Consider the following 23,369-nt stretch of genomic DNA (forward strand, 5'->3'; position numbering starts at 1 on the left):
CATTCATCATTTTTCCCCAGTCTGACTCTGAATCTTTAATCATCTGGTCCCTGTGTCCAGCCTGGTGGCACAAGTGTGATACACCTGTACATCCCTGCCTAGCCCCTGGCTGCTACATACTGCAGGAAAACCAAAGATACACTCTCCTTGCCACTTTTCCTTCCTTACACATTTTGCTTTGATTAAAACCTTCACCTGTCCTGAAGCTAATTTTGCTTCTGAGCTGAGTTAGATCCACCCCACTGAAGTGTGCTCAGCAGCAGTGCCTTTTTCACATCTGCAACAGCTGGAGGTTTCTGCTGTCTTTCCTGAGCATCACCTGTGTGTATGAAGGCTGTCATTCACTGAGAGTTATAGTTGAGTTTTGCAGTCTTGGAGGAAAACAGTGCTGTCCCTACAAGAGCTGCTGTAGAACTGCGTGCACGTCTTGATGCAAAGTGTGGGCAATGGCCGTGTGTTTTCTGTATGGAGCACAGCCCCACACCTGCATATGAGTGCTTTGGGTTTGGATCAAGGGGCCAGAGATGTGGGGAAGGATAACTTGGAAGAAGGCAGTTGATGGGGAAAAGCCTCTGTCTATTAGGGTTTGGTGGGAAAGACCAGGATACACCATGACTGTAGTGCACAGGGTGGGGGACACAGCCCTGTCTTGTGACCCAGGATGCTCTGGGCATGGCCACAGACATCTAGAAGGCACCCCAGTATGAGATTTCCCCAAGGACTGCCCCCAGGGAATACAAAACCTGCTGTTTAAAAGGTAAAAATACCACCCTGCAGGGAGAGGGATGTCCCTTCCTGGGCAGAAGGGCTCTCCTGGCCATGTTGGGGTTGCTAAGGTCCTGGGGAGAGTAAGTTTTGGGCAATGCTCTTGCATGAGGACCTTCTGCGAGATGTGTGGGATTGCCCAGCTGCATGGCAGCAGGGGCTGTGAGTGCTTGCAGACGGCTTCACTTGCATAGTAGTTAAATTTTAAAGAGATAGTTTAAGTCTGCAAATGATTAGACAGGTAGCGGTGGTTGGCCAGCCAGCTGCCACCAGCAGATGCTTAGGGCAAAGCTGGCAGGGCAGAACCTGCTGTTGTGCTAGGTAATTAGCTAAGAGTGAGCAGCGCTGCAAATGGGGAAGGCAAATCCCAGCAAAGAAAGGAATCTGGAGAGTGATGTGGCAGGGGAAGGTGAATTCCAGCGCGCAGAGAGGGAACAGGCTTGGGAAGCTGTAATTAAGGGAGATGGATGGCGGGAGCAAGACAAGTCCAATGTAGCAGCAGGAGGAGGGCTTTGGAGGAGGCTGCTGAGATGTGGGGCCAGGAGGGAACGAGTGAGTTGGTGCCAAGGAGGAAGCGTGGGGGCCACCATGAGACAGTATACAAAAATTTTTCCTATGCATGAGCTGAGGAGGGAAAATGAGTACTTGGCAGTTGGTCTGTGCAATCCCAGACCTGCATCCATCCTTTTTTCCCCTTCCTTTCTGTACAGTCCAAACACATCCTTGCGTTGTTTTGCAGTAATTTTGTAGGATCTCTGTTATCTTCTGTTCATTCAAACTGTGTTGTTTCATCTTCCTTGTTAAAGACAGGTTGGTTTTCCTCCCTTCCTACCACCATTCCTAGTTTCTCCATTTTTATTTTGAGCAGTCAAAGGTAACGTGGCCTTCTCTGAGGGGCACTGAGCAAGGACAATGCTGGAAGTTTGGAGCGGTGAAGCAGGGAGCGAGCAAGGTTTGCTGGCCACAGTGGTCCCCTTGCTTTTGGGATTCCCTGTTCCATCCTCCCTTGGAGGGGAGAGTTCCCCTCTGATGAGTTAATGAGTGCTGTGGAAAAGGCAGCTGGTGACACGCTGGTGACGCTGGCGGCTGACGCCATGCTGGGGAGGAGTGGGAGGCTGGAGCGAGCATGCTGAAGAGCACGTCGGCCCTGCCTGCCGCGGCACGGCACACAGCTCCTGGCACTGCCTGCAGCCGCCAGCTGCCAGGTTCCTGCTGGCTCGGGCAGCAAGGGTGGGGGGAAGCTGGGAAGAGCTCACAAGCAGCAGCGTCTCAGGAGTTGCAGGGACTGGTTGCTGGGGAGGTGCTGGGGAGAACTGGGCAATGGTGGCAGGGAGGACTGGTCAGGGGCTGCTGATGTGCTTGCCCTGCATGGGGAGGGAAGTCTCCAGCCAGCGGTGGGTGCAATCTCGTGCTCCTGAGATGGATCAGGGGAAGTTCCTCATCAGGAACAACTTGCTTCTGATTTCTGTAAATTTACAAACAAACAACAGAGCAAGGCAGCCTTGTCACAGGGATCGTGGAAGAGGGCTCAGCCCCAGCACGCGTCTCACGTGAAGGCACGGAACTGGCTTGCTTTTATGTTTAGAGACATGGGTGCGGGAGAGGATGGGTGGACCAAACCTTGCCTTACCACTGCAGTCACCTGCTCGCCCTGACCATGGCCCTGGGTGACGCCAGCCTCAGTGAATGAAGCCAGTTCCCGAAGTCAGGGAGAGCTGGCTTTTCCCTGGAGGGTCGCAGCAGGGGCTTGGCAGGGCAGCCAGCTGCTGGGGCTTGGTAGCCTGGGCCAGCACTGTCCCTACCAGTGGCCTAGCAAAAAGGTTTAGGTTGGACATAGGGAAGAAATGTTGTACGATGAAGGTGGTGAGGCACTGACAGAGGTTGCCCAGAGAAGCTGTGGTTTCCCCATCCCTGGAAGCGTTCAAGGCCGGGTTGGATGGGGCTTTGAGCAACCTGCTCTAGAGGGAGATGTCCCTGCCCATGGCAGGGGGGTTGGACTGAATCATCCTTGAAGGTCCTTTCCAACCCACACCATTCTGTTGAGTCCATGACTCTATGAAAGAGATACTTGAGCAAGTGCCCAGCCCTGTGAGGTGGATTTTTTTCCCTTTTTGAGATTCCCCATCCCTTTCCTATTGCCTCTTTAGCAACACTCAGTGACCTGGGCTGCTGCTAAAGCTTTCTGATCACCAAAGTCTATTTCCCTTTGTTGATTAAATGCATTACGATGATCGTTCATGGGTTGCTTTTTATGGGGATGCAGCGGGCTGCCATGCAGTGGGTGGCTCTTAGGGACCTTCCTGGCCTCCCTGTGCCCAAAGCCATCTGCTCTGACATCTGACAGAGTTGCAGATTGCAATGACTGGTTGGCCTGGACAGGGTGTTGCCCTTGCAAACCTTCTGGTGGAAGCTCCAGCTGAGGTTGGGAGCTATCAGATGGCCACTGCCCTGCTCAGGGCCCAGGGTGGGGAGAATGGGGAGAGTCAGAGGTGAGGGAGACTGGGACCCACAACAGCAGAACTACCAGCCAGCCTGCTTGGGAACAGGTCACGAGCAACGCAGTTTGTCATGGGACATTTGGATCTCTCAAAATCACAGGACAATAATGTACTCTGTAAATTAAAGTTTATTTTATGAGCTCATTCGGAAAGAAAGCAAACAAGACAAACAAAGCTCAATACCCTTTGCCCAGAGTAGACTAATGTGAATTCACTAATCCATCACTTAACTCATGGGGTTTCTAACTCAGAAGTTCTCTCATTCATAACTTGCAACTCATAACTTGCAACTTGTAACTCATGCATCCATGGGCAAAACAGTTACCTAGCAGAGGGTGAGAGTGCTCATCCTTCCTCCTCCATCATGGTGCAGGCATCACACTGGGAAGCACGAAAGCCTCAGGAGTTCGACTGCTGTTGGATCCAGTTAAAAAACTTTTGGAGTAAGCTGACATAGTTATTCCTTCCAGCTTGGAAATTTAGTCTATACTATTTCCATGAGTTAGTGGATTCTGAAGAAACCACCAGACAACCAATAAACTAGGGTGATAGCTGCAGGAGACAGCCAGCTGCGGGCAACAGCGGCTGTGGAATGACTTCTAGCCCTTTCTGGCCACTGTGTCCTGCCTGCATGTTTTCTTCCCTTGGACCTAATGGTGCTGCTCCCAGCATGTTAGCCAAAATCCAAGCAGGAGTTGAGTGAACAGTCACACAGTTCCCTGCACTTCAGTCCGTGTTTAAAAATATAAATCAGGCCTTTTTTTTTTTTTTTTTTTTTAAGAAAAAAAATCTGGATTGGGCAGCAGAGATGTCTGAACTCTTTGGTGGGTGCTTTATGGGGCTTTTAGTTTGCACATGCTGCTTTGGGTATGAATAACAGCGTCTTGAAGAGCATTCTCTCGCAGCTGAAGCTCCAGGTGGTAGGACTTCTTTGGGTCATTTTTTCCACCAGTGCTAGAAAAACGTTTCTTTCCAGCTAGAGGTAATACTTGCTCTTTATCATGGAAATGTGCAACTCTAAAAATAACCTTTCCACAATTCCCTGTCTGGCTGCCTTTCTGCACGAAGCCCTGTTTCTCTTTGTCCAAATGGGGTCACTGTATGTGATCTGCATCACCTTGTCCATGGGTTGAAGGACTTCCCTCCTTCTGTGGACCCAGTCCCTCGATCAGGCCCTGCTGCTCCACCACCCTTCGCTCTGCTCAGTGGCCAGGGCCCCTCGTTGGTGTAGACTCTTTAGCTTGGACTTGCTCTCTCATCCTGAACAATTTAAATATGGCATTCAGGGTACCTCTGCTTTTGGGAAGAGCCATTGTGTGTCTTGGGTCAGACAACTGCTGCGCCCATGGTGGGTCGTGCAGAAGTGGGCTGCATTGGTGGACCTGTGGGACCTTCCACTTGGGAGTCCTCTGCTTCCAGCAGAGCTGTTCCTGCCCCTGCCCAAGGGAACTGGTCCACCAGACAGGCCAGGGGAGGTGTCTGATGTAGGTCCTGAGGTAGGCTTGTGGCATGTATGATTGTGCAGTCCTGCAGAGCAGCACGTGATGTGGCCTGGGATGGTCAGTGGCCCTCCAGAGCTCTGCCTCCTGTGCTGGGCTCTGGGGTTTGAAGAGGTCCAAAACTATTTTATTTTTTTTTTAATAATGATTTTCTTTTTTAACTCAGTCTGATTCAGCTGGGGTTGCATTCAGTGACAGCCTTCTAGAAAAGGGTCAGATAAATGAGTGCTATTTCTGGCCTGGGGAGAAAGCAGCATGGGCTGGAGTGCTGAGGGGTGGTGGAGAGCGCAGCTGGGTCACCACACTCATCACAGGATGAGCGCTTGCCTGAGGGTGGATCAGAGCCATCCTCCTGAAGGAGGCCAGGATAAAAAGGGAAGGATGGGTCAATGTGCTTTAGAATACAGCCAGAGTGCTAGCAAGGCATGTGAAACTCAAAGTTCAAACAGGCCAAGTGCAAGGTCCTGCATGTGGGTCGAGGCAATCCCCAGTAACAGCACAGACTGGAGGAGGGAGGGGAGAAGGGAGAACACCCTGTAGAGAAGGACTGGGGGATACTGGTGGGTGCAAAATGGGACATGAGCTGGCAATGTGGGCTTGCAGCCCAGAAAGCCAGGTGGCTCCTGGGCTGCATCACCAGCAGCGTGGCCAGCAGGTCGAGGGAGGGGATGCTCCCCCTCTGCTCCGCTCTCCTCAGATCCCCCCGGAGCACTGCAACCAGCTCTGGGGTCCCCAGCACAAGATACACATGGACCTGCTAGAGCAGGTCCAGAGGAGGCCACCAAAATGGTCTGAGGGTTGGGACACCTCTGCTACAGAGAAAGGCTGAGGGAGTTGGGGCTGTGCAGCCTGCAGAAAAGTTGACTCCGGGGAGACCTTACTGCGGCTGCTCAGTGCTTAAAGGGGGCTTATAGGAAAGAGGGAGAGAGACTTTTGACCAGGGCCTGCACCAACAGGACAAGGGGCAATGGTTTTAAACTGAATGAGGGTGGGGTTAGCTTGGACATAGGGAAGAAATGTTGTGCGACGAGGGTGGTGAGACTCTGGCAGAGGTCACCCATTGAAGCTGTGGCTGTCCCATCCCTAGAAGTGTTTGAGGTCAGGTTGGACGGGGCTTTGAGCAACCTGATCTAGTGGGAGATGTCCCTGCCCCTGGCAGGGGGGGTTGGACTGGATCATCTTTGAAGGTCCCTTCCAACGCAAACCACTCTGTGAGTCTGTGATCCTATGGTTGAAGCACGGGACAAAAAAGAATTATTTAATTGCCCCAGGCATCTCTGTTATAAAACCAATTAATAAACCAGAGAATTGCAATTGCTCTTTTGTGATCCCAAATTCAGCCTAGTTCATGTTGCTCAGACCTGGAAGAAAGATTTGCATCACTGACGTGTTAAATATCCTCACCACAGCCTGGGCGGGGGAGGACCCCCTGTGCAGCAGCACTGCTCATGTTCAGGTCTCAGTGCTGGGGCTGGCTGGGCGTCAGCGCAACGGCCTTGAGGTTGGTAGAAACGAGAAGCAAATCGTCCCGTCATGAAAATATGGTGTACCTGTGCCGAAGGGGCTCAATCCCCTTTCTGTCTCAGGAGATAAAGGGGAACTGAGTAAAAGATTAAAAGCAAGAAGCTTTGGTGCGGATGGTCATGACTTGCTCCTTTATATCATGTACGCACAGAATAAATTTAAAGCACTATATTCTCACTGCATCCTTTTGAGGTTCTTTCCACTTTCTTGTGACTCCTACTTTTGGAGTTTTACTTGTCATTGATTTACATTCGTCTGTTTTCCCGTATGTAGTGGGGAGGAGGAGAGTATTTTCCCACTCTCTCTCTCCCAGTGGCACAGAAACTGGAGCTAGGAGTTTCACAGAGCTGGAAAACCCAGCAAGCACCAGCCCAAAGGACGGTCTGAATTCTTTGTGACATGTTTAAAGAAGAGCAGAAACCTCTCAGCTAGTTTGGTGCGTTAATAATGGTAAATGGGGGAATAATGCAGAAAGGACAGAAACATTTGGGAAATGCTTTTTTAGAGTGTTTGAGAAAACACATGATGTAACTTATGATGATTATATTCTTATGTTCCAACAGTAATTTGGATTGTTGCTGAACAGTTGGTACCAAAAATAGACACTGCTGGATTGTGTCTACCTGAAGTTATTGATCAGGAAGTTTTCCAAGAGCTGAGTAAGATGGTGCTTCTGCCATTAGTGTTGATTTCCAATAAGTCTCCACATACCTGGTGGGCATCAGGAGCTTGGGAGGTAGCACAGTGTCCCTTTTTTAAAGAAAGAGAGAGGGAATGAGCTGGGTAATTATTGACTGATTAATCCAACCTTGCTTCTGGGCAAAATAATGGAGTATTTGTAGTGGAATTCTATCAAGGGAATTAAAGGAGGGTAAGACAATTAATGCGGTTTGGTGTTGTAAAAATAAATCTGAGCAGCTTTACTTGGTACCTCTGCCTGCTGAGTGCCTGCGGAAGGGCTGGGCTAGCTTTGCCCGCCATGAGCCCCAGCACCGCCGTCCCACTGCACCCTGCATCCATCCTGGAGCTCCCCGGGGTTTGCGTGTGGCCCTGAGCAGGATGGGAGCAGGCGGCAAAGGGACAGGGTGCTCGCGGAGCGCAGCTCGTGATGGCATTTAGTGCTACCCTGGAGCTAATGGGGGGTGGACTGAGAGGCTCAGAGGGGAGCCATGGGGAAGACGGGGTGCTGGGAAGGAAACAGGAGGAGGCCATGGTAAGGGAAGGAGTGATTTGCTCATCAGCCAGCTAATTGCTCCTGGAGTGGTGGGCACCCCAAAACCTTGTGGGTGATACTGTAAAACAGCCAGGGCTGGAGATCTCTGACAAATGGTTACATTTGCAGCTGGTGGGAGCAGCCATCCAAAGCCGTTCATTCACATAAATTTTGCTATCTTAATTGGGTGCCCTTTGTGGAGGCAGCTCTGTCATGGGCCAGGATGAGTTCCCAGGGCTGCTGGCTGCAGCCGCCTGCCCTCGCCCGTGCGGTGCCCACTGGATCGGTCCTGTGCAAAACTACTGTGTTTTCATTGGGCCGTTTGCCTGCTTTGAGCCACATATTAGCAGGACCTCATAGCTGTGCAAACAGAGCTACACTCTCCAGCTTTTATCGTAACTCAGGGTCTGTAATTATTGCTGAAAAATTAATTAAAAGATCTCCTAAACTCCCCCTGCTTTGAGCAGTTGCTCTTTCCCATCATCTCAGCGACCTCCTGCTTTCGAAACAGCAGCTCCAGTGGAGCTGTAAGCTGGAGTACCAGTGTGGGACATGACAGGCTGGGGATGCCGGAGGCAAGCTGCAAGTCCCACTGGGTTTGCTGCTGAATGCAAACTGTTACTTCCATGGCCGTGATCGCAGGTGGCTCCATGAGCCCGCTGCAGGCAGAACAGGTAGCAGATCTTGGGAGCCATGTTGTCGCACAAGTTGGATTTGAGCTCATGTGAATATCCAGGCAGGGTTATGGCATTTACATGGCTCCTCTTCATGCCTAGCTCTTCATCACCATCTGCAAACTGTTGTTTTAGTGTGAGTAATTGGAAAAAAATGAAATCTCAACACTTTCTCCGAAAAAAGAGAAACTGGAATGAGGCACTGCGCTGCACCGTCTCTGTACCCTCCACCTTTTGCACAGGTTCATCCCCAAACCAAAATGCTTTGTTGCGAGCAAACTTTGATCCCATCATTTGTGCTGCTGGATTATAAGCAACCAACAAGTGTGGCTTGGATGAGAAACAGTTAATGCATAGCATGGCTCTCCTTTCATCCTGAGATTTGCCTCCCAGCTCTGAGGCCAGCCCAGATCAGCAAGAGCAGTCAGAGGAGGACAACCAGGATGAGAACACCCTAGTGGGTAGCTCAGCCATCGGCCAGCTCATCAACAGGCTGTGAAAGGGCTTTGCATGCTGCACTCCTGGGTGCAAGGCTGCTCATGGCCACTCCACCATTGCAAGCCCAGTTCTTGGTGCAAAACTCCCAGTGTCTAGCCAGTGGACTTGGACTCTGCACTTCTCAGTGACTGCAGCTCAGCGCCTTTGCCTGGCTGGACCAGCAGCCTGCGAGGACCATGCTGGGTTTCCAGGATGTGTGAAACAGGATCCATCATTGCTAATATAAAAGGGCATTTTATAAGCGCAGTCCCACTGGTGTTACTGATAACCAGCTTTTAATTTCCTAAAAATATGTAATAGAAACATCAGTAAAACATCTCACCTGCTTCCTTTTTTAGTGTCTTAAAAAGTCAAAAGCTACAGTTTTAATCCATTGCGGATGACCTCCAAACACAGCCAGATGGTACAGACAAGGCATTTCGGGGAGCGCCCTTAGTCCCAGGGGATCTGTAAGAGCTTTTCAGACACTTCTGTGCATCATCTCTGTTCTGCTCCTGTGAAAAAGCCTTGTGACATTTTGCACTGACATTGAACCCTGGCAGCATCTCTCCTTGCAGGATTTGTCCCTCCTGGCATGCTGGAAGTTAAAAGTCCCAGGGCTGCTGGCCTCTCACGATGGTACCGGATGCCTCCCGTGCTCTCACTCCTGGTGAAGGCAGATGGACAGCATCGCTGTGTCCTATTTCTGCAGCTCAGCAAGCAGCTGGAGCTCCTTGTGTTGGTTCTGCATGGAAGGGACAATCCTGGCTCTGCTTGGGGCAGCAGTCATGCAGCTCTCTCCTGCTGACCCTTCTGTGTGCTCCCCCATTCTGTCGTACATGCTGCAAATGGTTGTATTGGTCAGAGTTGAAAAAAATTCTAGAAAATTAGGAAAGGGTTGAGTCAGTGCCTTGCAAACCAAGCATCTAATTTTTTTCTTCTTGTTTTACTTAGCTTGAATAAATAAGTTGCAATGTCAGACTCTGAGCTCTGTTTCCAAGAAGTAACATCAGCCTTAGGGAACTGAAGGACTGCTTAGAGGTCATTGATATCCCAGATCTCTTTTGGGAAATGGGACTTCAGCTGGAAAGTCCTTCTCTGCAGGGCTGCCCTCCATCCATCCATCCATCCATCCATGCCCCAGTCTGTGTTGGTCCTGGGGATTGCCCTGGCCCAGGTGCAGGACCTTGCCCTTGGCCTGGTTGAAGTTCTTGAGGTTCACATGGGCCCACTCCTCCAGCTTGTCCAGGTCCCTCTGGATGCCACCCCTTCCCAGGTAGATGACATTTGTAGTTCTTCTGTTGTCCACTGATGCAGTCACTCCATTGTAGAAGACCACCAGCTTAGTCAGGCACAATTTGCCCTTAGTGAAGCCATGTTGGCTGTCTCTCATCACCTCCCTGTCATACATATGTTTTGACACATCTTCCAGGAGGATCTGCCCCGTGACCTTACCAGGTGTGGAGGTGGGGCTGAGTGGTCAGTAGTTCCTAGCTTGGGGCTGGAACAGTCTTTCTAGACAATCTCCTCCTTGGTGGTTTTTAAAACAGGTTTCATTTTTATTACTTTAAGGCCATGAAACACTATGGAAAATGTTTCAACCAATTCCATAGATCCCTAGGAAGGATTCCTTATGGTTTGCTCCCAGAGATCAGGTAGCTTGTGGACCTGCCAAGCCTGTGCTTCCTCTTTGCATTTGCCTTTAAAAAATACCCTACATTTTGTGAATTTAAGCGTCAAGATAAACAGGCACATCAATGGTAATCTGCGAGAGACAGAAGAAAATTTTTAAGGCAAGAAAGGTGTAAAATTTCCTTGGAGGAACTGTGGTCAGGATCTTCTTTAATTTTTTATTGAAAGAGCTAACTCTTTGCCAAAAAGATCCTTCTTCACAGCTTTGTCAGGTAACTCAGTTATGAATTAGTTTGAAATTGTACTTTTCTCTATTACATTGGTTGGTTGGTGTCAGTAAAGAATTGCAGGTCTCAAAGAGGTGAAGGTTTATTAATCTGAACAACAAGTGAGTGAGGAAGCTTCGACGGCTGAGAACTGTAGTGTGTGCAAAGTCACCGTCACGGTGGTGCTCAGGTGTGCTGCGGTGGGCGGGTGTCAGTCACCTGCAGTTAACTGTGAAGGGTGGAGGTCTGGTGCCTGCCTGCCTGCCTGCTGCTGTCCTCCTGCTCGCTGCTGGCCGGTTTGGAGACTTTTCCCCTTCTCCTTTATTGACAATGGTGAACGGCAATGCTGAGTGTTTGGCTGCAGACAGGAGTGCCCCCCCCCCCCCCCCCCAGCCCTGAGGAGCATCTTACGTGGCAGCTCTGGGCACCGGTTCCTTGTGTTTGCCCCCTTCCCTGTTGCATGGGGGATGCTTTTGAGACCTCAGAGAGCTGCGGTGAAGGGAAGCACGAGGGAATCGGTTTTTCCTCTTTCCCAAGCAGCTGAAGCTGTGCTGGAGCTGAGTGGTGTTACCAGCCTCGGCTGGGCATTTGCCAAGGTGCCCCGTCTGCTGTTGGCAGAGGGAGGAGAAAGAGCTCCCACTGCTTCCTGCACCCCTGCCTGCACCCCTGCCTCCCCTGTGCTGCCTGGGCTCCCCTCCGGGGCAGGTCACAGCAGACATGGGTCTTCTCAGGGGTGTAAGGCTTGACCCCAGACCAAAGCCCCCTCCCCCCTCCCAGGGGGGACTGGGGACACAGCCCCACACATGTGCTGGTGGCCATGGGGGCATCCCTGCTCCCCTGCTGTGCTCAGTGCCATCAGGAGCAGAGCAGACATCCCAGGTTGGCTGTAGGATGTGGGGAGCCTGGCCCGTCCTCTTAAACGTCACATCTTGCCCTTTAGCGCTGCTCTGCTCGCTGGGGTGACTCCAGCTGTAGCGGCGGTGATGTTGTGGTACTTCAGCTTCCTGTTGCTGAATGTTACTCGCCATGAACAGTTAAATAGATTTGAGTGAGTTACTTAAACAGATGCCATGGATGTGAAAATAATTGTCTGGGAAGACTGTGCCTGCCAGGTCGCCAAGTAATCCTCACACGTCCTGTGACTCAAAGCCAGCCAGAAGGAGTGTTTTCTCCCTGCTGCTCAGTTGGAAATATTTTAAGGGAAGGCACCATAGCTGCTGATGTCCTGTGTCCCTCCATCCATCCATGTGGTCCTGTCCCCTTCCTGAGTGGCCAGCTCGGGGCAATGCTCACCCATGCTCACCGCTCGCCATGTGTGTCCCCAGTGATATCATCGCTGCAGCATATCCCTCAGCCTGAATTGACAGGGAGAAGGGAAAGTACATAGCAGCAAGTTATGTGAAATTGTTTTATAAGATCAAAGGTGGATATGGGTGGGAAAGGACCTTGGAGGTCCCTGGTCCAGTACTCTCCAGCAGCTCCATTAGATCAGGTTGCTCAGGCCTTCACCCAGCCACATGCTGAATATCCTTAAGGATGGACTTCCCACAACCTCTCTCGCTCCAGTGTTTGGCTGCCTTCATGATGACAATTTTTTTTCCTAATACCTAATTTGAATTTTGTGTGTCCCAGCTTGGTCCATCACTGCTTGTCCTGTCCCTGTGCACATCCAAGCTTCAGCAAGCAGCTGAAGGTCACCTCCAAGGACCAGCAGGAGGTCTGGCTCCAGCTTCTCTCCACCCTCCTGCTGGGGAGTCATAGGCAGCAGTAGGAACCCCCTTTGTTTTTCCTTTCCCAGGTGAACAAGCCCAGCTCTCGGACTGTCCCCATCTTCGTGGCAGCCTGTTGTCTCCCACCCTCCTGGGTTTTTGTCTGCTTTCCTGTCAGCTTGCCCCAGCCCGTCCAGGTGCAGGGAGTTACTCAGCCCAGGCTGGTTTGTTTCTTTATTAAATACAAGGTCTTTCAAGAATGGGAAAAAAAAATAATTAGTCACTTAAATGAGAACTGCAACTGAAAATGTCCTCTTCCTTTCTCTGCATTTGTGCTTCTTTTCTAGCAAATACATAATTGTACCGCTTCCCCCTGGTGAGGCTGCTGTCTTGGCTTGCCTGGGGTGGATGTATGCGCAGACATGTTCATTTTCTCCTTTTCCCAATAGTACTGAAGATCTTAGCTCTGAGTCAGAAATGTGTACAACCGTCGACAGAATATGACCTTCCCGCAGCACATTCCCATCATCATGATTTTCTAATTATGCCTGTGACTGGCAGCTGAGAGCATACAGCATCAGAGCTACCACCGCCATTGAAATGACTCAGTTAATGTGTGTAGAGTCTATTAAACAAAGTTTTATTTAATTAAGTAAGTCTTGATCTCATCAAAATCAAGAGGGAGCATTAGGGTGGCAGCATTTCTGAGAAATCGTATTTGAATGGGAGGTGGTTAGTATTTCTTTAGTATCTGGATTTTGAGATACTGCAACGTGGTGGTGTTACTGCTGAGTTTTGGGCTTGGCCGGTCCCACAGCTGGGGCATGGTTATGTCCTTGGCAAGCCAGCTGGGCTGCCGCAAGCCCATGGGTGAACACAAGGAGTTTCGTACCACCTAGCCTTTTGGCAGGTGCACAGCATGAAGGGCTGCACAGGCAGAGCACAGATGGGTACCTGCGTGCTGGGCACACGTGCTGTGCCCCCCATTCCAGCCCTACTGCTGTGCTCAGGGGGTCTGGCAGTTTCTGAAGCACAGGGTGGCAAGGGGCACACCTGCACATCTCAGGTCCTTCGAGGACACTCTGGTTTCTGGGATAGGAACCTGGCTGAGATCACAGACTCACAGAGTGGTTTGGGTTGGACGGGACCTTCAGAGATCATCTAGTCCAACCCCCCTGCCAGGGGCAGGGACATCTCCCAACTAGATTGGGTTGCTCAAAGCCCCGTCCAACCTGACCTCAAACACTTCTAGGGATGGGGCAGCCACAGCTTCAATGGGCAACCTCTGCCAGTGTCTCACCACCCTCATCGTACAACATTTCTTCCCTGTGTCCAAGCTAACCCTACCCTCGTTCAGTTTAAAACCGTTGCCCCTTGTCCTGTTGGTGCAGGCCCTGGTCAAAAGTCTCTCTTCCTCTTTCCTATAAGCCCCCTTTAAGCACTGAGCAGCTGCAGTAAGGTCTCCCCGGAGCCAACTTTTCTGCAGGCTGCACAGCCCCAACTCTCTCAGCCTTTCTCCATAGCAGAGGTGTCCCAGCCCTCGGACCATTTTGGTGGCCTCCTCTGCATCCACTCTAGCAGGTCCATGTGTGTCTTGTGCTGGGGACCCCAGAGCTGGTTGCAGTGCTCCAGGGGGGTCTGAGGAGAGCGGAGCAGAGGGGGAGCATCCCCTCCCTTGACCTGCTGGCCACACTGCTGGTGATGCAGCCCAGGAGCTGCTTGGCTTTCTGGGCTGCAAGCCCACATTGCCGGCTGATGTCCCAGTTGTCACCCACCAATATCCCTCACCAATATCAGCCCTCTGCAGGGCTGATAAAGGAGCTTCATTCCGATCTAGGCTGGCAGAGCACAGCTTGGGTCTTGGAGATACTGCTGTAATGCAGAGAAGAGTCTTACAAGACATGAGTGCCCAGAGATGTTACAATGGTTGTGCTGTCAGTGGTGGTGATCTCAGCTGATTCCTGGTGTTTGCACATGGGAGTGAGGGCAGATAGCCCCCATGCCAGATCCCATCATTCAGGCAGGAATCGGAACTACCCCACCTGATTTACATCATCTCGAGGAACCTACATCTCTGTAGGTTCCTCCTCTCTCTAGCCGAGTCAATAGTCCTTACATCCTGGGAAACTCTTGTGAAAGACCTCTCCAAGACCTCACAGTCTTGGAGAGGTGACTCTGGGAGATGCTGAGACTCACCGACAGGCTCTGTGCTCGGCAGGGCTCTTCTCCTGGTGGGAGCAACGTGCAGGTCACACAGGCATGCATGGGATGCCTGAGGGGCCAGGGAGGAAGGGACTTGCTTATTCTTGTTTTTATTTGCACCTCCTCTGCCCCTGCCCATTGAAATACAAGAATAGCCTTACACCCTCCCGCCACTGCTGGGCTGCTCAGAGTCATTCCTGAGATGTGGGCTGTGTCACTGAGGGGGTTTCTGGCCACTTCAGCCCCTACTTTTCTGCCCAAAGCAGCAAATTCAGGCTAGGGTGTGAACACACACACACACACGCTGGCTGTTAGTCAGGGGATGCTGGTGGAAGGCATGACCTTTCGTTAATGCCCTAGGGAGGTCTGGCTGTCGTGGCAGGGGCTTGAGAGATCAGCCCTTGGTGAGCAGAAGGTTTTTGGTGTCCAGCAGTGGTTTTCTCTCCACTACAGGAACCAGCACTGTGCATTGTGTATCCCTTCCTTTGCACTTTCTGCAGAGTGCTGCATATAGGGCAGGTTAGGGTAGGGGGTCCTGCAGAACGGCTCCCCGGCTCCCTGCTTGCCTGACTAGCAGCAGGGTTATTCCCCAGCTCAGGACTGTGAGGAAAATCCAATGCGGTACATGGGGTAGAAGTGCTCCCTGTCTGGAGGTGGGAGTGCTTGCAGCTCTGGTCTCCACATGCTGTGGGGATGGGCAGCAGATTTTAGCCATGTCTCTAAGGTCTGTGTTTGTTTGCTCTTTTCTTTCTCCCCAGAAACGAAGGAAGAGCTGGAAGAGCTGATGTCTGACATAAAGAAGACGGCGAACAAAGTGCGCTCCAAGCTAAAGAGTGAGTATTTGCTAGCGATGCTGCTGTGGGGCTCTGCCTGCTGTGCTCCTGCCCTGCAGCCCCAGGTGGTGGGTACCACAGCTCCCATGCTGGGCTGGGAATGCAGCAGGCAGGCAGCATTGCTGGCCCGGGTCCTGCTCCATTCCCCCAGTGCTCAGCACTTCCCACTAGTCCCCCATGACCAGAAATGCTGTGGGGCCCTGGCCGTCATCTCAACCCTGTGCTGGCAGCAGGTGGTGTTTGACTCGGGTCAAGACAGTTTTGGGGTGGTTTGCTCTAGGTAGGAAAGGGCAGGTTACAGAAGCATAGCCCAAGCCCGTCTTTGTGTTCACTGGCAACCTGAGCTGGTACTGGGAGGGGTCTCCGAGCTGGGGGAAGGAACAGCTAGAATTGGCATCTGCCGTTGCTTTGCAGATCACCCGGGGATGGCCGTCACCTTCCCTCCCCCTAGCATCCTCTAGCTGCTTTTATTTGCCCTCTGTGAATTTGCCCACTTGTGCCCTGTTCCCAGGACAGAGGTGAGGGAATGGGCCCCTGAGCACCTGGTGGGCTGTGAGCAAGTCCCATGCTGCCAGCATTGGCAGGTGTTGTCTCCCATCAAGCCCTGGCTCTGAGCAAACCCACAGCATGGCTAAAGGTTGGGTTGCCAGGGCTGGGTGGTTGAAGAGGTGCTGCTGTGGGACTTGCAAGCCTCCAAGAAGAGCTGGCTCTTCCCAAGTGAGCCAGGTTGGCACAGGCAGCCTAGGCAGGTGCAGCACCAAGGGGTCCCATCTGGAAAGCCATGGTCCCTCTTCCCTGTGTGGCTCTGACTGGGCTGGGTGGTGCTGCTGACTTTCTGGCAGTGTGTTGGCATGGGGCATGCTGCCCTGGGGCTTGTGCTTCTTGCTGCCCCCATCCAGCTCTCGCTGGGCTGGTCTTACCTTTACATCCCCAGTGCAGGCTGGATTGCTGGTGGTGCTGCCCCAGGCAGCAATGCCTCCTGCCCGTCCAGGCTACACTGCTAGTGTAGTGCAGGAGGCACTGCTGTCTCCAGGCATGGGCTCTATGGGGCAGGTGGTAGGGAAGAAAGCGGCCGTTGGGCTTGGGGAAGGTTATCCTGTCTCGTCAGCACTCCCTGTTGTCTTGGCATGCCTCCACCTTGGGCAGTGCAGGGACAGAGTGCGGCCAACGTGACCATTAGTTTCCACCATTGGAAGAGTCAGTCAATCTCTTTGACAAGCAGGGAGTGACAACAACATGACTGTCAGCCCACTGATGGCTGGGGTTGTGCTGGAGCACTTGGATGAGTCCAGAAGCCCAAGATTGGACCCCAGGGGATTCAGGGTGTCAGTAAGCATGGCAGCATCTTGAGGCAGGAGACTGGTCACCCTGGCGTGGCTCAGATTTGCCTGCAGTGGTCTTCGACATCGGCATGGGATTTGGTTGAGATTGTTGCAGGGACCTGGCCATGTCTGAAAGGTGGGAGAGGAGCTGGTGCTTCCCCCATGGCAGCAACATTCTCCCTAATCCCAGGGTTTTGTGGGAGCCCTGCAGTCGTGGAGGACTTAGATACAGCTGGGGCTGTTTTTCGTCACTACTGGCATGACTTGTACCTCCATTGTCCCCTTGCTGCCCTCTGTCCTCCTGACGTATGATCCCAGCTAGACCCCAGAGGGAGAGCTAGGGGCCAGCTTACCCATTTCATTGACCAGGGGATCCCTTCCCATGGACCAGAGCCCTCCCCACCTATACTGGGATCTCTGGTGTCCAGGTGGGGACAGGGGTTTTAGCCTGTGCAAAACAAAAATCTTTTTCCATATGTATTTTGTTCTGTGTTTTTGAAGGGGCTTTGAGAGCCTGAAGGATTACAGGACGGGCTCTGATTCCTGTTTCCTTCTTCCAGAAAAGACTCACTGGTATCGTATTTACCTGGAGCAACAGATGATTAGTCCTTGTGCTTTGTCCCATATCACCTCATGGCCAGCATGATCAATGAAAGAAAACAGTTAAGACTGATCAAAAACACCATCTGCTGACAACAAATTGACTTCTTTAGGACAGGCATTGCTCATGCAGTGGCTAATTCTAATTACCAGCTTCTTGGGAAAATGTGATTTCATTAATTATCATAAATGTACAATGTTTGCCAATACTGTTCCTTGGGAACAGGGAACAATTTATAACAAGTGTGGAGGAAGACCAATTGCTGATGAAATATGCTGGGCAGGCAGCAGCCAGTGTGCTTGCAAGCAGGGGGGGTGCACAGGAGAAGTGCCATGGCCGTCTGGCTGTGTGGGACGGGAACTTTCAGATAAGCTCTAGATACAGACGCTCATTCCAGGAGAGAATAGGACAGAGTGCAGAGTTTGTGCCAACGTTCTCCAGCACTTCCCCGGAGCATGCTGTGCTGTTGGACACCCTCTGCCAGCACTGCAAAGGGTTCCCCAGGCCCACAGTCTTCCTTACAGTGCTGCTGCTCTCTGCAAGTTGGTACTGTGGGTCACCAGTGCTAACCAGCATGCAGCAGAAACACAGATGCCTACCATGGTGGTGGTGTCCTGCGCTCTGCTCTGCTGTACTTGATGGTGATGGGAAGCCACTGGGCAGCTCCAGGGAATGGGAAGCCCCTGGTGCAGGAGGAACCTGTCCCATGCTGGGCTCGTGGGACCTACTCCAACATGGAAGGTGCTGGGGACAGCCAGGGTCAGAGAGCTGTGGAACATCTGCATTGGAAATGGGGTCTTCAGCCAAATTCAAGGGATGCCACCAGCTCACACCTGGTGGTCTACATGGAGACATGTATCTCTGCACACTGGGCCAGCCTGCTGTTGGGAGCTTTCTTCCAGGCTTTTTATGTCCCTGAATTTAAGTTTTTGAATTAGCATGTCCCGACCTGGTGTTGAGGAACAGATTTGCATTGCCTTGCTCTGTGCCAGACCTCCTGAACTGTAACCCCATGCCCTCTCCCTGTCCAGACCACAGTGGGACACTGAGCAGGGCAGTGCTCCTCCCTGCTGTGATTTATGATCTTTGGGCAAGTGAGGAATTCATCCCACTTAGTTGCACTACTAGGTATAATTAAAAGGGCAAATCTCTGCTTTGCTGCAGAGGACTGTTCAGCAAGACGAAGCGTGTTCTCGCCAGCCTAGTGGGTCCTCCCTGGGCAGGGCTGGGCAGCTGGCAGACCTGCTATTTTTAGGGTCCCTGGAGAAGTCTTGAGCTTTGGTATTTTGCAGAGACATTTTAGCTCTGGGTTTCCTCCTCCTGCCTAGCAGGGGAGAACAGCACTCCATTTTGTTTGAATACTGGAAAGTGTGGAGATCAGACCTGAGCATTACATCAATTTTGTATTGAAATCCTCACTCACCAGCCTGGGGGTGATGGGTACTCCCCTCAACAGCACCAAGTCTTGGCCAGTGGCCAGGCACTGAGTGCTTTGCAGTAATGAAACAGGGCTTTGCTGCCAGTCCAGGCTAAATTGCAGGCTAGAGTCAGGAGCTCAGGCCTGCTCAGTGCCAGACGCTCCTCGATTCACAGGCTTCAGTCTTTTACAGTCCCTTTGCCAAACAATCCCTTTTCCTTCTCTAATCTGTGTCCTTCTTCCCCAACCAGGTATTGAGCAGAGTATTGAACAAGAGGAAGGACTGAACAGGTCATCTGCTGACCTGCGGATAAGGAAAACTCAGGTGAGTCTCTGCCCTGTGGCACTGGGGAGGGGAGGATGAGAAGCAGCTGGAGGCAGTTGTGGGGTCCCGGGAGGTGATGGGAGAGGAGGGCTTGCTTGGCTTTAGAGCAGTCAAGCTCTGGTGTGCAAATACTGGGCAAAGTAAAGTAATGCAGCACATTTCCGAACAGATCAGTGAAAAAGCCAGCCTGAAAGACCTGTGACATAAGTAGGTGCAGAGGAAGCTGTGTAGGGGAGGGCAGTGTGCATCAGCTTCATCCTTGTGTGCAAGTTTGGGCGTCTGCATGGACGAACAGGCGGGTGGGTTTGTGCACATCCATGTTGAGCATCTCACTAAAGGTGATTTTGACTGGAGCAAAAATACCCTCTGAAGTGCCAGCTTTGGGGGGAGAACATTTGCCTGCAATGTGTTCAGAAACCTGAAGTCTGTGTTTCTGCAATGCCTGGAAGGATGCTTGAGCTGCTCGTAAATGAGACCAAGGCTTACTGATGCAGCTGGGTAACTCACCTAAAATTTCACTTAATCTAAGAAGACGGGTGGTCTTTCAGCGAGTACTGTGCAGGCCTGCAGCCTGCTGGAAATGTTCTTCCCTGTTGGGGCTGTGGTTGCCCCTCCACCGGGCATCGATCCAGCTTTGCAGTCCAGGAAATGTTAGACCCTTGAAGGGCTGTCACAACTCTTCCTCTTGTTCCCATGAAACAACCTATAACTAGCACCTTCTTTTGATGGGCTTCTTAGCAGAGTTATCCAGGGGTAGAGGTAGAGATGGGGTGCACCTCCCTCTCCTTGGCCCAGGTGGTCCTCAGGCTGTGTTATGCTCAGCTGTGATGAATAGTCATGCTGTTCACACTTCAGTCTGCAGCCAAGGTGGGGCAGAACATGTTGGCTCTACAAGAGATGGAGATTGAGGGACGTGGGGCTTGTCTGTGGGTCCAACAGCACTCACTAGAAACTAGAAGTCACTGACCCTGCTTTGAGCTGGAGGTTGGGCTGCATGACCTCCTGAAGTCCCTTCCAGCCTGAATTATCCTACAATTCTAACTCCCCTCCCACCCCCCCAAAGTCAAGAAATAGCTTAGAAATATTTGATGAAGGAAGTTTTGGAGTGTCTTGTAGTGAGGCTTTTCTCTCTCAGGAGCAGCTGATTACAGTGGGAACTCTGCTGCAGATGTCTCTGCTGGGCACTGCTTGGGTCCTGGCCTGAGGCAGCTGGAAAGCGAGGACAGGTCACAAACATCTCTCTGATGTCCACGGTGGGTGGGTAGTGGGAAGACTTTGAGAACACCAGCTGTCAGTGGGGTTGTGGCAAGGCCAATGACTTGGCAGAAAGTGCCAAAAGAAAATTTCCTTGGGGGGGCAGCAGGCAGGCACGACCTGGGAAGGCAGTGCAAAGCACCAGGGGAGTGCCGAGGGAAGGGATGCTGAGGGGGAGCTGGAGACAGGGGAGGTAACTTAGCTTCATACACCCCTCATACAGCCTGCAAAATCTTCACAGGTCTTAGGTTAACTCAGAAGCATTTGACCGCTGATGACCCGAGGTCTCATAAGATGAGGTTACCCGTGGTCTCCAGCTGCTTTTGAAACTAGGGCTTCAGTTCCTAAAGAATCTGTACTTAGTGAAAATAGGACATGGGGTTTTTTAGTCATTTTCTGAAGTCAGAGCTATGTCTTGGACATCCCAGGATTACAGAGTATGTCAGGATGGAGACAGGAGAGACCAAGGCCATGGCTCTAGTGGCCTCGGTTGGATCAGCCAGCAGTGCAAATTTATCCAGATCAGGCATAGGCACGCCGTGGCACCTTGGCCCCAGCATATGTGCAAGACTTCGTGCTGACTTGGAGAGGGAGAGTAGGTGGCGCCCGACATTGTACCCACAAACACTTCATTAACTCCAGGTCATAGAGGAAAGTGGATCCAAAAAAAGTGAATTTGTGCTGGGCTGGCATCTTGTGTTGTGTGACCATGGCATTTTTTTATTGAGTCTGTCCATTGTCAGCTATGGCCTGAGCTCTAAAAGCTGAATTGGTTTAGCTTGATGAAAAGGCACTAGACAGAGGAGATTACTCATCTCCAGAAAGTGTACAAAGCAAAGAAGTGTTTCATTTAGAGGTGGTATAACTTGGCCATACTACTCAGTAGTGGGCTGAAAATGTGCATTAATTGTCATGGGGAAGTGATTGTTAAAGAACATGATGTTTTATGGCTTTGGATCCTCCATCTGCCAGAAGGAAAATCAGAGGCTTGATTGCATGAACTGTTTGATGACAGCTTTTCCCATCATCTGCGTATCACCCTCGATGGAGCAGCTCCCTCCAAGGCTTTTCTAGAGAGGTGTTGTGTTGGCTTTGTGGTGTTGCCCCAGGCCATGGGTGCAGTGGGGAAGCACATCCATAGAGGCCTTCTCAAGTGTGGGGTTTGACCTGGCTTCTCCCTCCAGTACTGCTGCCTTTGGGGGCACCAGGGTGTTGCTCCAGCAGACCTGAGCTGAGGATCGGTGAACCTGTCCCTGCTGTACAATGGTGATTAGGTCCTGATGGCAGGATCAGCCCATCCACTGACAGTTGTGTGCCTAAGCCATGGCTGACTCCTGGGTGCTGCTGCACCCTGCCATGGGATCTGACTTTAGCACTGTCCCCTCTATAGCTGCCTGGACTAAAGCCACTGGCTCATGTATAGGCTGAAAGAGTCACTTCTGTCCTGCAAAATACCATGCATCAGGCTGTCGTGGGGGTCTCGCTGGGGTGACCCCAGGTGCCTGCTCAGACCACAGGTCCCCTCGTCTCCAACTTCCCACACATGGTTCGTGGTTTTCTGGACTGTTCTCTGTGCTCTGCAGTGTTCATTTGCTTGGTCCTTGCTACAGAGGTCTTGTTGAAATGTTTATGGCTTGGGAAATGGCACAAGCATTTCTTTGTCCTCTCACTTTGTGCTTCAAAAGCGTTGAGTCTGGGGACTGCTGCTCATGGGTGTGTGTCTCCTGTAGGGAGAGGTGAGAAACAGTTAGATAAATTGAATGGGAAGTGTACACATGGAAGCACCAGAGGGAATGACAGAAGAAGGGATACAAGACTGGCATGGGTTGATGGCACCTAACCCAAAAAGTCACTGAGATGCCAGCATGGATAAATGCAGCTTCTAAGAAGGCTTAGGGTGGAAAACCATTTGGCAGCTTACTCCAGGACAGGAGTTAGAGGACCTCTGAAGGTCCCATGCAATTTAAATCATTCCATAATTGTAAATCAGCTGTGCTGCCTAATGACCCTGAGGCAGGAAAGGTCAGTGGGGTGGAAGATCAGGGTAGCTGGTAGCTCCTGGTGAGCACAGAAGGTGCATCCCAAACACCTCTGTGGCCACCAGTGACAAAGAGCCCAGGAGATGAGGGGGACCTGTAGGACGTGTCACACACAAGCACTGCTGGCCATGTGTCTTGTGGTGCATGTGAGTTTGGGGCACAAGAAAATGAGTGAATCCAGAAGGGAGTGAAACCAGCTTTATTTTTAAATTTTTTTTTTTATTGAATAAATTGCCTTCCTGTTCAGTGCAGTCTCATGCTAAGCTTTGCTAGCTCAGTTGCAGCACTCTAGTGCTGAGCTTCTTTGGTTCATGTGTGTGTTTTAAGCAGCCTTGCCTGTCCCGGTTCAGCCATGGGCTTGTGCGGTGAGAGGTCAGCCAGGCTGGAGACATTTCCCCAGGGGCGAGGCACACTGTGGTGGCCAGGCAGACCATCTGCATTGCCAGAGACTGTGTTGAGGGCATGCATGTTGGGTCCAGGGCACCTGCAGGATGGCTGCATGGTTGGTGCAGGGCTATGAGCAATTTTCTTGTTATCGTAGCTTCTTAAAATGAGCCTTCTCTGGGCTGAAGCTTTGTCAGTGCAGTGTTGCTGTGTAGTTTTTACTGCACGTTGGCCAACCTTCTGGTGGTCCTTTGGTGAGAGAGCACCTAGCAAGATGCAGTCATTGCTCCAGCAGTGGAATCTGCATCTGCATAGCTGCAGGGCAAGCTCCAGTGCCTTGTCCTCACTGGTTGTACTGGAGGATGTGGAGGAAAACGAGATGTCTCAGAGCAGAGAAGCAAGGCCTTGTTCTGCAGCAATGGTTGTGTTTTAGCAAACAATTAAACTGATAAAGGCAACGGGAGCTGCCAGCATTGCTCTTCAGCACCCAGGGCTGGGGATCCAGGCATGGATCTGTTGCTTTCACAGGAGGTCTACACACAAGTACAGCTCAGTAAAAATCCTACTTTCTCTAAGTGCTCTGCAGTGAAGCCAGAGGAATTTGGGTGTTTATAGTTTATCTCCTTTTCAGTCTGGGAAGCCACTCAAGTAGTCTGCTCTCCCATGCCGCAGTCAGTGCTGAATCAATACACAGGTGACATTAACTGATCACCTCTGCAGAGGCAGCTTCCAGCT

The 23,369-nt window shown here is 51.5% G+C and overlaps 1 protein-coding gene across 2 annotated transcripts in view; it reads left to right on the plus strand.

The window, feature by feature from the left end:
* The window catches only part of STX1A (syntaxin 1A), a 94,632-nt gene that overhangs the window by 49,059 nt on the left and 22,204 nt on the right, over positions 1–23,369 (plus strand). For both annotated transcript variants that reach the window (XM_049802354.1, XM_049802355.1), the window contains exons 4-5: positions 15,218–15,292; positions 18,884–18,957. In XM_049802354.1, coding sequence (XP_049658311.1) covers positions 15,218–15,292; positions 18,884–18,957 — 149 coding nt within the window. The remainder of the gene's footprint in view (positions 1–15,217; positions 15,293–18,883; positions 18,958–23,369) is intronic.

Source organism: Accipiter gentilis, chromosome 6, assembly GCF_929443795.1.
Source record: "Accipiter gentilis chromosome 6, bAccGen1.1, whole genome shotgun sequence".
In the NCBI taxonomy this organism is placed as follows: domain Eukaryota; kingdom Metazoa; phylum Chordata; class Aves; order Accipitriformes; family Accipitridae; genus Astur; species Astur gentilis.